General features: G+C 34.7%; 1 protein-coding gene across 1 annotated transcript; it reads left to right on the top strand.

Moving 5' to 3' along the window:
• Positions 1–2411: 2411 nt before the first annotated feature.
• Positions 2412–7916, top strand: LOC128866029 (PX domain-containing protein kinase-like protein). The gene is made up of 8 exons (XM_054106493.1): positions 2412–2784; positions 3021–3306; positions 4660–5077; positions 5156–5334; positions 5409–5648; positions 5712–6028; positions 6092–6311; positions 6380–7916. Exons 1-8 carry the CDS (start codon positions 2683–2685, stop codon positions 6598–6600), a joined length of 1983 nt encoding a protein of 660 aa, XP_053962468.1. The 5' UTR covers positions 2412–2682; the 3' UTR covers positions 6601–7916.
• Positions 7917–14935: the final 7019 nt, after the last annotated feature.

The raw sequence follows: 14935 nt of genomic DNA, 5'->3' as shown, positions 1-14935 counted from the left end.
CTGAATGTCGAGTCGTCTATCTGCTCTGCCAATTGCTGTCCCCTACGATCATTTGGCAGGCTTGAATGCCAAAGATCGTGATGCGCATTGAAGTCACCTACAACCAATCGGTTTTCACCTCTGATGAGCGCACCTATATCAGGGTGATATCCTGCCGGGTAGCAGGTGACAGGGGGTATGTATATATTAAAAATTTCGAGCTCGGAATCGCCTGACCGGACAGCTATGCCTTGACATTCTAAGGTGCTGTCCCTGGGGTCGATTCCTTCATCGATAAGACGATACTGCACTGTGTGGTGGACTATAAACGCTAGGCCACCACCGTTGTCTCGCTCGCGATCGTGTCTGTGCACGTTATAGCCATCCCTGGTGATCAGAGATGACCTAGCGTGCAACTTTGTTTCTTGGACCGCAGCTATCTCGATACTGTGCCGGTTCATAAAGTCGACTATCTCGTCGACCTTACTCGTAAGTCCGTTGCAGTTAAACTGGAGAAGCTTGAAGCTTCTCGGTGAGGTCAGTGTAATCCGGGGGGTGAGGGACGCGTGGGGTTGTCTACGTTGGACCTGCTGTGCAATCCACTGTGGTTGTTGCGGCCTGATGGTGGTGGGCGGCCGCTCCTCCGGGGGAGGTAGTGGGTGCAGAGCTCTGCAGCAGGGGGCAACGTAGGCAGTTGTCCACTCACGGGTGGTGCGCAGGCCGGAACATCTCCGAAAATGGCACCAGCCATTGCAGGAATTGCACTGGACTGATACCAGATTCCGAGGTATTACGGTCTGACACACGGAACAGACTGTACGGGGGACCAGGAGCTGCTGGTTTGTCCCCGCACTGGGGTTGGAGCAGGAAGGGATAGGAGGGGTTAAAGGGGAGTTGTGTTGCTCCGATAGGCTCCTCACCGTGGAGGTGTGGGTTGTGGTGGCGGTTGGTAGTGCCGGCCTATCAGGGGGTGTGGTAGCCGTGGAGGCATCAGACGCCTGTGGGCGGGAGCAACACGTGGCCACATACCGTGTGGACCACTCCCTGTGCGACTTAAGGCCTGAGCAGGTCTTAAGGTGGCTCCACCCGTTTCACTTATTGCACCTAACCGAGGTGGAGTTCGGGTGGAGCCGTTGATGGCAGACGCAGCAGTAGAATACCTCTGGCCCAGGGTTGGATTCGACTCCAGCCCTGAGGAGAAGTATTTGGAGCAGGTTAGCTGCGGGAGTTTGCTCCTGTGACGTAAGGGGTGGGGTGATATACGATACACTAGACAGGGCTAGTGTACTGGGACGGCAGCCCTTGATCGGGAAAAACCAGAGTCATTCCGGTAACGTAGAACCGGCTGCCATGGGAATGAGAAAGTTGTTACTAATAGCGGTCGCTCCTTGTACTTTCTTGCTACGGCTTTATCTACATAAAAATTCCCAAAAAATTGCGTTTGGAGGCTTCATATTCATTTGAGCTTTGACAATTTAATACACTGCACTTCGTTTTCATTTTTAAATGTCAATGTTTTGGGAGGACGCCACCTTCTGCATTCAATTCGCCTTGGCCTTAATTTAATTTGCTTTTGCAATTTAGTGCTCTGAATGTCAAAATTTGAATCAAAATGTAAACAAACGAAAAATTAACAAAAAAAAAGTGCATTTGACATGCGAGCCACCAAATCGCAAGAAAAGGAAAAAAAGTCAGTTGGTCTCCTGCTATCACCTCAAGAATGATAGAGAAACTGATTGCGCGTTTTGAATTCACCATGTCGTAAGAGCCCATGAATAAACAAGCGTGAAGAAGAGCAATGGAAATTACCAAACACAAGAAATTATACGCACACACACTTACTCCCTTGCCGCCACGGCGTCTTCCGCATAAAAACGCAAACAAACTGCATTTCAAGGCTTTATATTAATTTGTGCTTTCACAATTTAATACACGGCACTTCGTTTTCATTAGTTTGATTATTTTAAATCTCTCAAATCACAGTAGTACAAAGCCATTCACTGAATTGTCACAAAAATGCAATTTTTCCAACAATCGTTTGTTTTATATTGCGAAGGGAGCTGACGTCAGACTTGTAATTCTCATAATTTGTAAATTAGCACGGGATCCCTAAATTGACATACTTCAACTAATCTTTTATTTGTATGCCAATCGGCATATCCAATCTAGTCATAAGCAAATGAAAATTTGCAACCTAAATCTGTATAAAACCAATACAGAAAAATATTGGCATGATTTACCTAAAGTTTGATTTTGGTATTTAAAAGAATTTCAACGTTACATATTTAGAAGGAAACTTCGGGTACCTTAATTAATTTCAGTCCTCATAAATAACAATGGTTATCATGCTTCCTGTATGAATAAAAACTGTTCCCAATGAGAGCACTTGCTAGAAGAGAGTTATTGTGAATTAATAAGGAGAAATCATGTAAAACTTCTTGTTGTTTTTTCACAAAACCTAAAACCGTTCACAACGTTTATTAGCAATTGTTCGCAAAAGTTATTATAGATTTTAGTTAGCAGGTGTTTCAGTGAGATTTTCCATACCAAGTTGATTAGTTTTTCTTAAAAGTGTCTGTACAAACCTGAAAAAAGAAACTGTGAAAATAAAGTTTAGGGAGATTTGGTTGCTGGTCTGCATCTGGAATGGGTGGTTTGCATTGAAAATGGGTCCACATTTGATGTACATTATTTGGATGACCAATGGCAATATTTGAGAGACCTTTCGGTTATAGACACAAACTTGATGACACACAGACGATAATTTGCGTAATTGAAACAGCGCAGGAAGTAAACGGCCACACGGTAATTAGGAATATCACATTACAGTAGCATAAGCATTTAATTTGTATATTCTTGTACAAATATACAAGTGCACAGGCTATAGAAAAATCAATAATATATGACGCCGTACGACGAGAGGTGGGTGGGGGTTGTAGTCAGCACATGAAAATACGTGATTGATAAAACGAAATATTCGGCGTATAGATATAAAAAACTTGAGTAAAGTACTTATAAAAATTGTTTTTTTTTCATTTTAGGAGTATTTACTACGGTTACAACGTGGCGCTAGTAAAGAAAATTGTTGGAAAATTTTGCGTCGCTACAATGACTTCGCTGAGTTGCACAAATGCCTCTGCATTTCAGGTATTGATCTGCCCATGCCAGGCAAAAGGCTTTTCGGTAATATGCGACCAGGCTTCATAGCTGAAAGACGACAAGCACTACAGGTTTATATAAACGCAGTCCTAATGAATCCCATTTTGGCATCGTCATTGCCGGCCAAACGATTCGTCGATCCGGACAGTTACTCGCAATCCTTTCACGGTAAGTTTCTAATGCATGATGTTCTCAAAGTTTATATTATACTCGTATTACAAATATATATGTATATATAATAGCTTATCATAACTAACCGGGGTAGTTCGGTTAGCCCATATAATGACGAAATCGGTATCATCTAGGCCCAGCTGTTTCTATGCGGTCGTGCCAAACGGAAGATGTGCTTACATCATTTAGTTTAACAGGCAAGTGAAGTGATGGTGGGGACATACTTGCATATGTTGCGTATGTCGGGATCGAATCTGGATGGATACAATAAAGTTCCTCCAGTATCCAAAAGGTAATTGTGTCAGCGTAGCACGATGCAGCTGGGAGGTGTTAGAGAGATAGTGAACGTTGTATTGGTATCTTGATGAATGTCGGGTAAAGCTTGTCAATATACCCTATGTGTGTGTAATAAATGCAGGGAACTAGAGTGTTATCACGTTCGCTCCGAGAGTTATTAATATCAAAACTTACTCCAATCCTGACAATTGTTGAATGATCAAGAATACTTTTTAAAAACAATATATCTGTATTTGGCTGAATTACTAAAAAAAATTAGGCCTTGCAATATTTCTGCAAATACCCATTTTTTCATAAGGATTTATCGAAAATTGCTGCAGATAGATAGTTCATCTGCTAAAATTTAAAACTTTATTTTATTCATAATTTAAAAACTCTTTTTGCATGAATAAATTCGTCTTTTCAAGACAAATTCAACTAAGTGAATAAATGGTTTGCGACCAAAAATGCCACTTTTTAAGGGATGGCAGTATGAGATAAGATTAGAAAATTTGAAAAAGATAAGACTAGAACACTTTCGGCTTACTATCATACATTAATTTAATTCCGACACAATTTGATAATCTTTTTTATAATGTTCGACATTTTTCTTTGCATTGTTGAATTAAAAAGAAAAAATAACAGAGAAATCTCTTTCATTGCTCAAAAATAATTTAAAAAGGAGTACTCTGTTATTCATCGTTTCGAGTTCAATTGGGATGCTCTTATGACGCATATGTAGATATGTACATATGTCTTATGAAGTTCGGGTATATTCCATTTGTTGGGTTTTAATGACAACACGAAGATGTGTTTGTAATGTACAACATACAAATTTACCAACGTTATGAGCAGCTCTTGTTGCTTTTTGTGTGTTAAGGATCTGATCTGCGTGAGTTAGTTAGGTTTTCTTTTCCCTATAGATTTTGTTTTATAATAACAGAAATTGAAATTTACGTATAGAAATCTTCTGAGAACAAGAACTCCAATATGGCAAATTATATTTCCCATCTGCTTTATTAGAGAGAATTTTAATTTAACACATTCAAATCTTTTTTACCAATTCTTATTTAGACCAAGCTGTGCAAAATGCTATGCTGTGCTTACGTAGCGAAGGAATTTGGACATTGGGTAGCACACTTGGTCCAATAGGTTGGCGCTTACGGAAACACTACTTCAAAGTATCACCGAAACCACCAGAAAAGACTGGAAATAAATTACTTGTGAAAAGTGGCTCCCAATCACATCAAGGTAAACACTTTGCGTCGTCGAGCAGTAATGGTGGTGGTGGTAGTAGTAGCGGCTCTATAGATGGAGGCTGTTTGGATCCATCTGAGCTAGTTTTGGAATGGATCGAATATGGACCGGATAAATATATAGATGATAAGGAAATGGGTGGAATTTTAAAAAGCCTAATGGGCTTACAGCATCCACATATCGAGACTGTTGTGTATGCGGCACACAATGAGAACGGCTGCATAGTTGTGCGAAGGTAAAAATACAAAGCAATTCCAATGTATGAATACAATACGCATATGAATCATTTTGCTTTTGAATTGAATTCTAAAAGATTTTACAAGCAAGGCACTTTGAAGGACAAACTTTGTATGGCCACACCAAAAAATCCATTTCTTAGCAAATACGGCAATCCAAAGGGCAGAACAGCTCTCACAATGAGGCAAGTTGCGATCTATGGGCGTCAAATACTGGAGGCTTTAATATTTATTCATTCTAAAGGATATTCATACGGTATGCAATTTAAGACCTCTGTAAATGCTTATAAGGACTATTTACATATGTTTTGTTGTTTCTTTTTTTCATAGGTCACTTACACGCAGGCAACATTGTGATTGTTGATGATTGTGTTAAATTATTGGATATCGAGAATAACATTTTAGGTGTACCCGCTTTTTATCGCCCATTTTTTGTGCAGCATAGTAAAATTCATTCAGTGGAAGCCATAGATGTGTACAGTTTTGGTCATGTTCTTTTCGAAATGGCGATGGGCTATCCATTGCAAGAATCTGTAGCACGCCAGATTACTGAATGTCCTGAAACGTTAAGTGAGTAATGAATAACTATACTTTGTATTTATTGAGGCAATTAGTCGCTTTTAATATATGCAGAGAACTTATTGGAGAGCATTTTATCAAAAGAGGCGGTTAGGGCTGGTTTACCCACGCTCCAGGCACTCATCAGCCATCTGTTCTTTGCACAGCATGCCAGTAGTGCTGCTGGTGGGTTTAGCTGTTGTAATGAAGATTCAAGAAGAACACATTTTAAATTGTCACTAAATGCCAAGGAGTTTTTAAAACAAGCTGCACAAAAAACCGAGTTAAGGTTACGGGACGAACAAAAATCTGTTAAAAATCAAAAGCGTATTGTACGAGTTCAAGAAATGATGAGTTCAGAGGAAGAGAAACGAAAATCAAAACAAAAAGCGGTATGTTAAAAAAAAATAACAAAGTAAAGAAAGCAAAGTGTAATTTTTTCAAATTTTTCATAGAAACTGGAGCATAAACAGTCAAAACTGAAGCAACAGGGGTCACTGCAAGCGGGAAATGGACGACTATCCCTTTCTGCGGCCAGCGGTTCTGCTACGCTCGCCCCTTCTAGTAGCATAGGCGGCGACACCGCACCCTTCGAGCGTACTGATAGCGTGTTAAGTATGCATATTCCAAGAGATTTAAGTACAGCACCTTCCTTGCCGAGTACTGATGTAAAATGTATGTCAACTAGAGCTTTAACTCACAATTACTTTTACTAAAATACGAACTCTTCATGTTTACTTTAGCGCCTCCACCTACACCCTTTGAGCGACAACATGCACAGGAACTACAAAAACATTCTTCGTCAAAGCAAATAATATCTTTGGCGAATGTAGAACGGCAGGCATCATCACCAAATATTTCAACAGACACCGAACAAGGCGGTGAGCCCACCCGCTCGGCGCTCTTAGAGTCGATTTGTAAATTTAACCGCGGCTCATTACGTAAAGTGCGCTCTAATGATTAGTAAATAATAACTAGCTAATATAGCTACAAACTAAAACTAAAAACCATTCGGAAGAGTGCTGAAAAGGAGTACACTGATCCTTTTTATATTATTTAATGCACAATACATCCAGCCAAGTTAAATCACCACCTCCAGAAAAAGCTTTTATAATAAAAAAAAAACATACTTTCTAAAATGCAGCATCTAAATTTTAAAAACCAATTATGAAAATTAAAAAAGATAATCTGATAATATAAATTTTACACTTGCAAGTATTGATAGCAACGTACATACACTGAATAAGAGAAATGATATTTAACGTTAATCACGTGCGTAATTTCATAAACTGTTCATTAAATATGTAATAGAGAAAAAGCACGTGTACAAATGTGTTGTGTCGTAAAGCACCTGTCTACCCTGACTACATACATATTTGTCTCAAATAAGGAAGAGCCATAAAAACATGACTAGTGATTTCTTTTAATGCATGCACATATACATATTTTATACCGTCACACACAGCGTAAAGTAAATGAAAACACAGTTTTTTTCTTACAAAATGTATATTTTTTAATTATCGTGATATAAAAGGAATATTTTACCATTGTATAGCTTTGCACAAAGTTGACGTGTTGAATCTCGAAAATACATAATATATATTTTTTCAACCCTAGATCACTAAACCTAAATCAGTGTTACTCTGTCTCTAATCATTCACAAATTAAAAGCAAGTATATTTTTATATTTCAAACAAATGAGTGTAAATTAAAAGGAGTCTTATTTTATTTCTATTTAACAATTTATGAAAGTTCTGTTAGTGAGGTGGTGCGACGGGAATATGTCGAATTGGCAACCCGCAGGCGTGCGTAGTCTATTAGACGAATGTTTAGTGACCCAGGGTTAATAGAATTCTAAAACAGCCGAAAGCTACGTCTTCAAGTAAAATTATCATACTTTTTTCCAGTACATACGTGTATATTCCTCGAAATCGTATAATATTTTAATTTATGGAATCGCATAATATGTATGTATGTATATAGAATCAACCTTAAAAATCAGATATTCCATCTCATGCTGTATATATAAAAATATTTAATATAGAAAAATGTTACCTTGCTAACTAATATGAACGGAATGGAGCTTTACTAGTTATAATTTGTTTAGTTTATTTTTGTTCAATGTGAATTTTGAAAATCTTCAAATTCGATAATGCAAGTTATTTTTATAAATAAACACGCACTAGGACCAACCCAGCAAATTGCTCCAATTTTATTTTACGATGTTTTTGTTAATTTCACGTTTATTTCCTACTTTAATAAACAACAGTTTTCATAAAAGCGAACAAATTTTGGAGACAATTTTTTTTGATTTTAGACCTATTCTTTTTTTGTTTTTTCTTTAGATAACTTTATGCTCACACCCTTACTTTTCAGATGAAAATCATAAAACAAATTTTGTTTAAAATTTAAATTTTGTGAAATTAGTGAAAATCAATATTAGTTTTATACGCTTCCATATTTTAAGAATTTTCTAACAATAGATTGACAAAAATGAACTTCTACATTAAAAAATATTTATGTAAATGTTATGGGCCCTATGGCTTTAATTTTTCATACGAATTTTTACTCAAAACACCTACCGAAAATGGTATATTAAATAATCCATCACACTAAATATTAAAAAAATATAGTAAAATATTAGAATAGCACATCTTTTGAAGATCAAATATGACTCTACCTGATATAAATCATGATTGTCGCTTAATAAGAAAAATATTTTACAACTCACCAGAACACCTATTCGTAAGGTGTATAAGCATACATGTATACAGTTGCGAACATATAAATCCGGCCACCAAAAATATTGTCAATTTTTGCATTGCACAATTTACTTTTTCTAATCTTATACATATATAAAAAATTTATTCCAACTATTTTTGTGAGTCTGAGTTCAAACTCTTAGGATAATTTTGCCTTCAAGCCAAATACAAGAAACCCGAAGGATTTTCCAATAGGTTTGCGCTTTGTTTGAGACTGCTTAAAAAATCATATTTATGGTCTGAATTGGCTTAAGTTCAAAACGTATGTTATGTACACGAAGATAAATATTTTGCTAGAATTGTATTTGAAGGTAATATCATTTGTTGTTGCAGCATAAATATTCTCAATTTATGGTCGACCAATGCAGCTGGAGTGGCATTCCTTAACCGGTTATGAATCCGGATCGTTTCGGTATCGTTGAACCGACAGTCGTAATATTATTTGTCTGTGAGTTACCACTTTGTCTAACGGTACGCCGTATACACTCGTCTCTATAATGTTCATCGGCTCTTTTTACGTGTGGCATAACGTTGGAACTAAAAAAAGTTACATTTGTGTTAAGCCAGCTTCTTTGCCACCGTCTTCTATTGACCTACTTCTAATACTACAGTTTTGAATCTACTTTACCAAATTGTTCATTGCAGATTGTGTCCCTTTTCCCTCAAGTCGGCTCTCACAAAGTACAACCAATTTATTGCGAATATTGTAACTGAAAAGTAGTCTACTGTAATTCAAGCTTATTGCGTATCCGTATTTCTATGTCCATAACTGTATATTATATTATATATACACTTTCAATATCTCTAATCATAAAAACTATGAGAGAAAAGCACTCAAAAAGCAACAATGTAAGTATACATATATAGATATTTACAGTATATATATCTACATACATATGCACATACATATTTCAAAAGAGATCTTTTATCTATGCAACGGTTTGGAATTGTTTTTCAAAGTCAAAAGTTATAAAATAACTATACAAAATATTGTGTCAATATCTTACAAAAACTACCATCGTGATATGAAATAAGTATGTATGAGTACTAATAAAATTCTTACTCAGTTATATTATATATGAAATAACTAACTTATTTTCAATGATTTTACTCAGGATTATTAATTGAATAATATTTTTATGGAAAGTGGAAATACAAATACCTTGGAGTTAAGGCTGTCATGTTCAATTCGAATTACTTATCAACAGAACTGATTTTTTATCATATATAATATATTTAAATGTAACAAATGCTTTCATAAATTTCTAAAATAATTTTTAATATTACTATAGAATTAATTTATTAGAAACCAAACGTCCAATTCAGTGTTGGCGCAGATTGTGCATTAAACATACAGCTGTGAACATGAAAATAGCAGTACCCTTAACAACGCCATTTTTTTAAGCCATTTATTTTTTTCTTATAAATCATACAATAGAAAATTTCAATATCAATTATCTACGAAGGGTTAAGAGATTTAAGATGTTTAGTTTATCTGAATAAATTTGGTGTCTTTACGCTTTTAAGGGCAACATCAAACTAGCAGTGACTACAACAACAACCGTTTTTAAGGTTATGCAAAGAGTATTAATAATCAGATTTAGGTGAAAGTACGTTTTTATTAGTTATTGATATATATGTTTTTTTTTTTAATTTTGGTGAGTTGTATGCATATATGACTTATGTTTTGACTAGTAGGTCAAGCGAAACACTGCATCACAGAACAACGAAAAATGATTTCAAATGCAATCAAATCTGTCGAAAAGCGGAAAACTTCTCTGCAAGACGACCGTAGAATTGTCTAACTTGCTCCAAAGAAAATCACAAGAAATCAGCCACGCAACTTGAAAGAGAGGTTAACTTAAATGTTTCTGACATTACTGCAAGTAGAAGACTACTGGAAGCTGGATTAGCACTCTACGAAAAAGGCTACTGCTATCACCAAAACTTAAGGCAAAACGCTTGGAATTTGCAAGAAAACTTGCTAGCTGGACAGCTGACATGTGGTGTAATATTTTATGGACTGATGAATCTAAAATAGTAGAGCATGGTGGGGCGAATTAACGACAGTATATTAGACGTCCACCTGGCACGAAATTTAACCACAATACCCCCTAAAAATCATTAAACATGGACGCTCAAAAATAATGGTTTGCGTATGTTTTTCATATTATATCGCAGACCCCATTCACAAAATTGATGGCATAACGGACACCAGTATTGATATGGAAATAATGTAGAATGTTATGTTGTCGTATTCGAGATAGAAAATGCCAATAAAATGGGTATACTAGCAGAATAATGATCCTAAACACACGAGCCGGAAGGCCAAGGATTGGTTTCGTGTAAATAAAATTGAGGTTATGGAATGACCAGCTCAGTGCCCCGACCTCTATCCGAGAAAAATCTTTGGACGGAACTTAAGAGCTGCACACAATGCAAACCGAGTAACACTCAACAACTTTCGAAAATTCTTAAAGACGCGTGGCTGAAGATTCCGAAGCAGAGATGTGAGTAATTGATATACTCAATACCCCGTTGTTGTGTTGCGTAATATAAAATTTGGTAAATTCAACTGAATATTAATTACAACTATGTATCTGCAAACTTTGTCAATGTAGTTTTTCTTTAATTTCTTTTATAAACTTTGTCAGAATGCGTTACTTATATGGCAACCACTATTGTAATGTTAACCCTTAATTTCTATCTTTTGTTATAAAAAGTTTTGTTTTTCGTTAAAGAATTACTTTAAATATGTGTTCGGTTAAAGAATATACTCATATTTCAAAATAATAATAAAAAACGTTAACATTATAATCACTAATCACATTATAGATTAAATTTTTTTGGAAAAAATCTGATAGTTTTTTTGGTACTACTATTTTCGTGTTCGCAAGTGTATGCACATACGTACTTATAGATTTTGATTCGTGATTGCGCCTATAGTATATACTTTTGTCACTTTTATTCTTGAATGCTTACTACAACTATTGCTAATTCCAAATGCAAAACATAAAAACTTCTTTTCATTATTAAATAAATAATCAGAATTCATCCACGACCATTTGGAAACTAACATAAACTGACGAAAGAGAAGGGCAAATATTTAGTTGATTTAAAAGTTACGATTTCTGTAACCTAAGCGTTGAAGCTTGCTATCGTATATCACTGCATACACCATCTTTAGACTATTTTAGTCGCCTTGGCTTTCTAACACATTTTTCCCCGATAATACCTCGAGCCTTGACGATAATAAACGCAACTTGCTGCATACTTACAAGCGGAAATGAATTTAAGCGGAAGACGATTAAATAACGTCTTTTGTCTTAACAACTACTAATGCCAAAAAAAGATTTTTAGTGACAATTTCTCTTACAACATGATTAATTTATTGGCAAAAACCTTTTTTGACGACTCTGAAAATAAATTTAATCAAGTGACGTACGTGCGTTGCAAGAGCGGTTGAGTGGAGCAGCACATCTTCATGTATAGGTATAGAGAATCGAACTCTCACAGCTGAAAATTCTCTAATGAAATTTTCGGAAAACATTAACATTTGCTGCTACATTTTGATTTGGATTTAATTTGTTTTCATTAAAAAATTTTGTTTTATTTTCTTACTATTAAATGCTTTTTTAGAACATTGTGAGAATAAAACCTCTCACCGAAAAAATCCTGCCTGCGTGCCACTATCAGAACCGCCGAAGATAAAACTGGACAAAATCCTCTGGATAATTAGTATTCCCAAAATATTTTTAAGTTTTTTATGTGTAATTTTTTTCGTTTTTCATTTTTATTTTATTTTAAAGATCACGATTATGTTCAATGCTTAAAAAACTCATAGAGCTGAAAATCGAGCAATTCAAATTACAGCTTTAAAAACTCGAGTTAGGGTCAGGTAAACGTTTCTCGGAGGTATTACCATCATCTCATATGCCTTGGAAATAAAAGCTCTTTACTTATTTCAACAGAATTCGCAAACCATAAACATGCGTTTTGGAAAGTCGATTATAAATATTTTTATCAGAATTCTAGTTTCGTACATGAAGGCGTCATAATTCTTTAGTATAATTAACAAAGATTTAACACGTTGAGTGTGTGCATGGAATTTGCATTCCCCAAGTAGTAATTATTTGTAAACTCTCAAATTGAATGCAATTAAAATAGTACCTGCAAAGTTAAAGAGATGATAATTAGAATAATTTCTCGGCGCACATGAACTTTTTTTTCGCTTTGCTTTACTATCCGGTGGCATAAGCCCAATAGCTACCCGCCACTGCAGACAGAGAGTGAATTCACTAAGGGCGTAGAAATTTGGTAAATTTTTTTTTTTTTTTTTATTTCAAATCTATCTACTTAGTAATTTTTTTTTAATTCCATTTCTATCTACTTAGTATTTTTTTTTTTTAATTCCATTTCTATCTACTTAGACTTAGTCTTGCATCCTTTTATTTTTGGATATATATATATTACTTTAAATACTCTGAATTTGACTCGTTAACAATTAACATTTTTTAACTCTATGATACTAACCATATTTTACGTACGTTATTCCTAATGACCGTCGATTCGATAAAGTGTTCTCAAAATTATGTGTTTTTACAAATGGAAAATTCAACTAATGTCCTTTTATTCGACATCGAGGATCACACACACAGGACACACCGTACATTAAATTTGGCCGCGATCAAACCATGCAGCAAAGAGAAAATGAGTAAATTGAGTGGTCGAATCGATGAACTTTAGTACCCATGTATTTTATATTTTAACTGAACTATATATTAGTTCTAATGTTTTGTGCAGAAATAAAAATTCCCTACTTAACTCAAACAAAAAAAAATTAAACCTGTTTAAGCTTGACAAGTTTCTACTTTAAGAAAATGAAATCACGATTGCAGTCGTTCAATCAACTCGTTTTAGTTCACCAATGTGCCAACACTGCGAAAATATATATACACGTATATGTATTTTTCGAATGTCGTCCACAATCAAGCCACTTTCTCTACGATTCGGTATGCACTTATGAATTTATTCAATAATATGTATGTATGTGGTTACTAGCGAATTTGTCCTTAAATATAGATCTTATACACAAATTAACTAGTATTAAAAAACTAATGCATTAAATACAAATATAGATATTAGCATGCATAATGCATAGACGTACATATGTATGCCAAAATTAAGTAAATCTCAATCAATGTATGTACGTAGCAATAGTATTTATTTTTCGTACTTACACAAAAAGTTATAACTATGTATGTACTACGTTTGCATTGACCAAAACGAATTTTATGTACTTATATGTGTGTATGTACAAATTGAGATAGTGATGCCAAGAGTGATTTAATTCAAAAAGAAATGGTTATTCTTATTTTTTACTTAATGCACATATTTTCATAATTGTTGTATTGTTGTATTAGCGTAATGTTGTTACTTTGGATGTTCTAATGAAATATGAATAATGTATGTAACTGTGTACACCACCTCTATGTTTATATGGAATTTACACATGAACACGTAAATTTGCGTAGTCTTATGTCTACTTATATTTATAATTAACTGTACATACATATATCTATGCATACGTACATAAATATATGTATATACATGCATAAATACATATATAAAATATTGTATATTTAACATATACCTACATATACAATATTTCTATACAAAAGTATCGTAAATGGATTTTTGACTGTGTAACATATATGTATACTAAATATATCTATGAAAACCAAATAGAAATAAAAAATATTGCAACACGCACATGTGATGTGATGGAGTATGTTATTTTCCAATTTCGAAGGCACTTTAACAGCCCAAGCCAGCCCCTCCCAACCTGGAGTCCGCAGACAAAAATAAAATAAAATTCTAAAATACTAGTAACCCATCACTCTTTTTCATTCGAATACTCGTATGTACTTATTTCATGTAAACATCATAGGCCTGACATCTGCCTGAAAAAGTCAACTCATTCAAAGAATTTGCTTTAACAAAATTTTGGCTAAATTTAAAAACAAGATAGTAATTGGCGTTGAAATGGGCTTTTCCATATTTGTGAACCTAAAAAATAAGCACAAATGAGGTCTGCTCATGAAGCAAATGATTTGTAACAATTGTTGGTCATAGTTCCCTAAATAATTAAGGCAATAAGCGGATAGTTAAAACACTGTAAAACTGAAGGCTTAGTAATAATGAAACCCTTATTTTAATTACCACTAAAAAATTAGTGATTGGGCAAAATGCCCAACCCTGTTATACAAAAAACTTGCAAAGTACGGGAAAGTGAGAGAGCACAACGACAATTGTTTTGAGGGGACGTTGCAAATTTTTACTCGATAAATTTTTACTTGTAAGAATTTACAAGTGAGAAAAACAGCTGATCGCAAAGTAAAAATAAACAAGAATTAAAATTTGCGAATTGAGTCAAATTTGAATAAAGATGGAAAATATAAAATATAAGATTTATAAAGTTTATTCGAAGTCTTATCTTAAATAGGATTCGGCCAATGATATAGAGCGACATCTGTA

This window comes from Anastrepha ludens, chromosome 6 (assembly GCF_028408465.1).
Source record: "Anastrepha ludens isolate Willacy chromosome 6, idAnaLude1.1, whole genome shotgun sequence".
NCBI lineage: Eukaryota > Metazoa > Arthropoda > Insecta > Diptera > Tephritidae > Anastrepha > Anastrepha ludens.
Note: the sequence above shows the minus strand (reverse complement) of the source record. Positions and strands in the feature narration are given on the sequence as shown.

Excerpts from the sequence above, each read along its gene's own strand:
- LOC128866029 (XM_054106493.1), top strand. The coding sequence starts at position 2,683 with ATGGCAATATTTGAGAGACCTTTCGGTTATAGACACAAACTTGATGAC. Across the intron at positions 6,029-6,091 it reads GAAAATCAAAACAAAAAGCG|AAACTGGAGCATAAACAGTC; the intron begins GTATGTTAAAAA and ends AATTTTTCATAG. Across the intron at positions 6,312-6,379 it reads GCCGAGTACTGATGTAAAAT|CGCCTCCACCTACACCCTTT; the intron begins GTATGTCAACTA and ends TGTTTACTTTAG.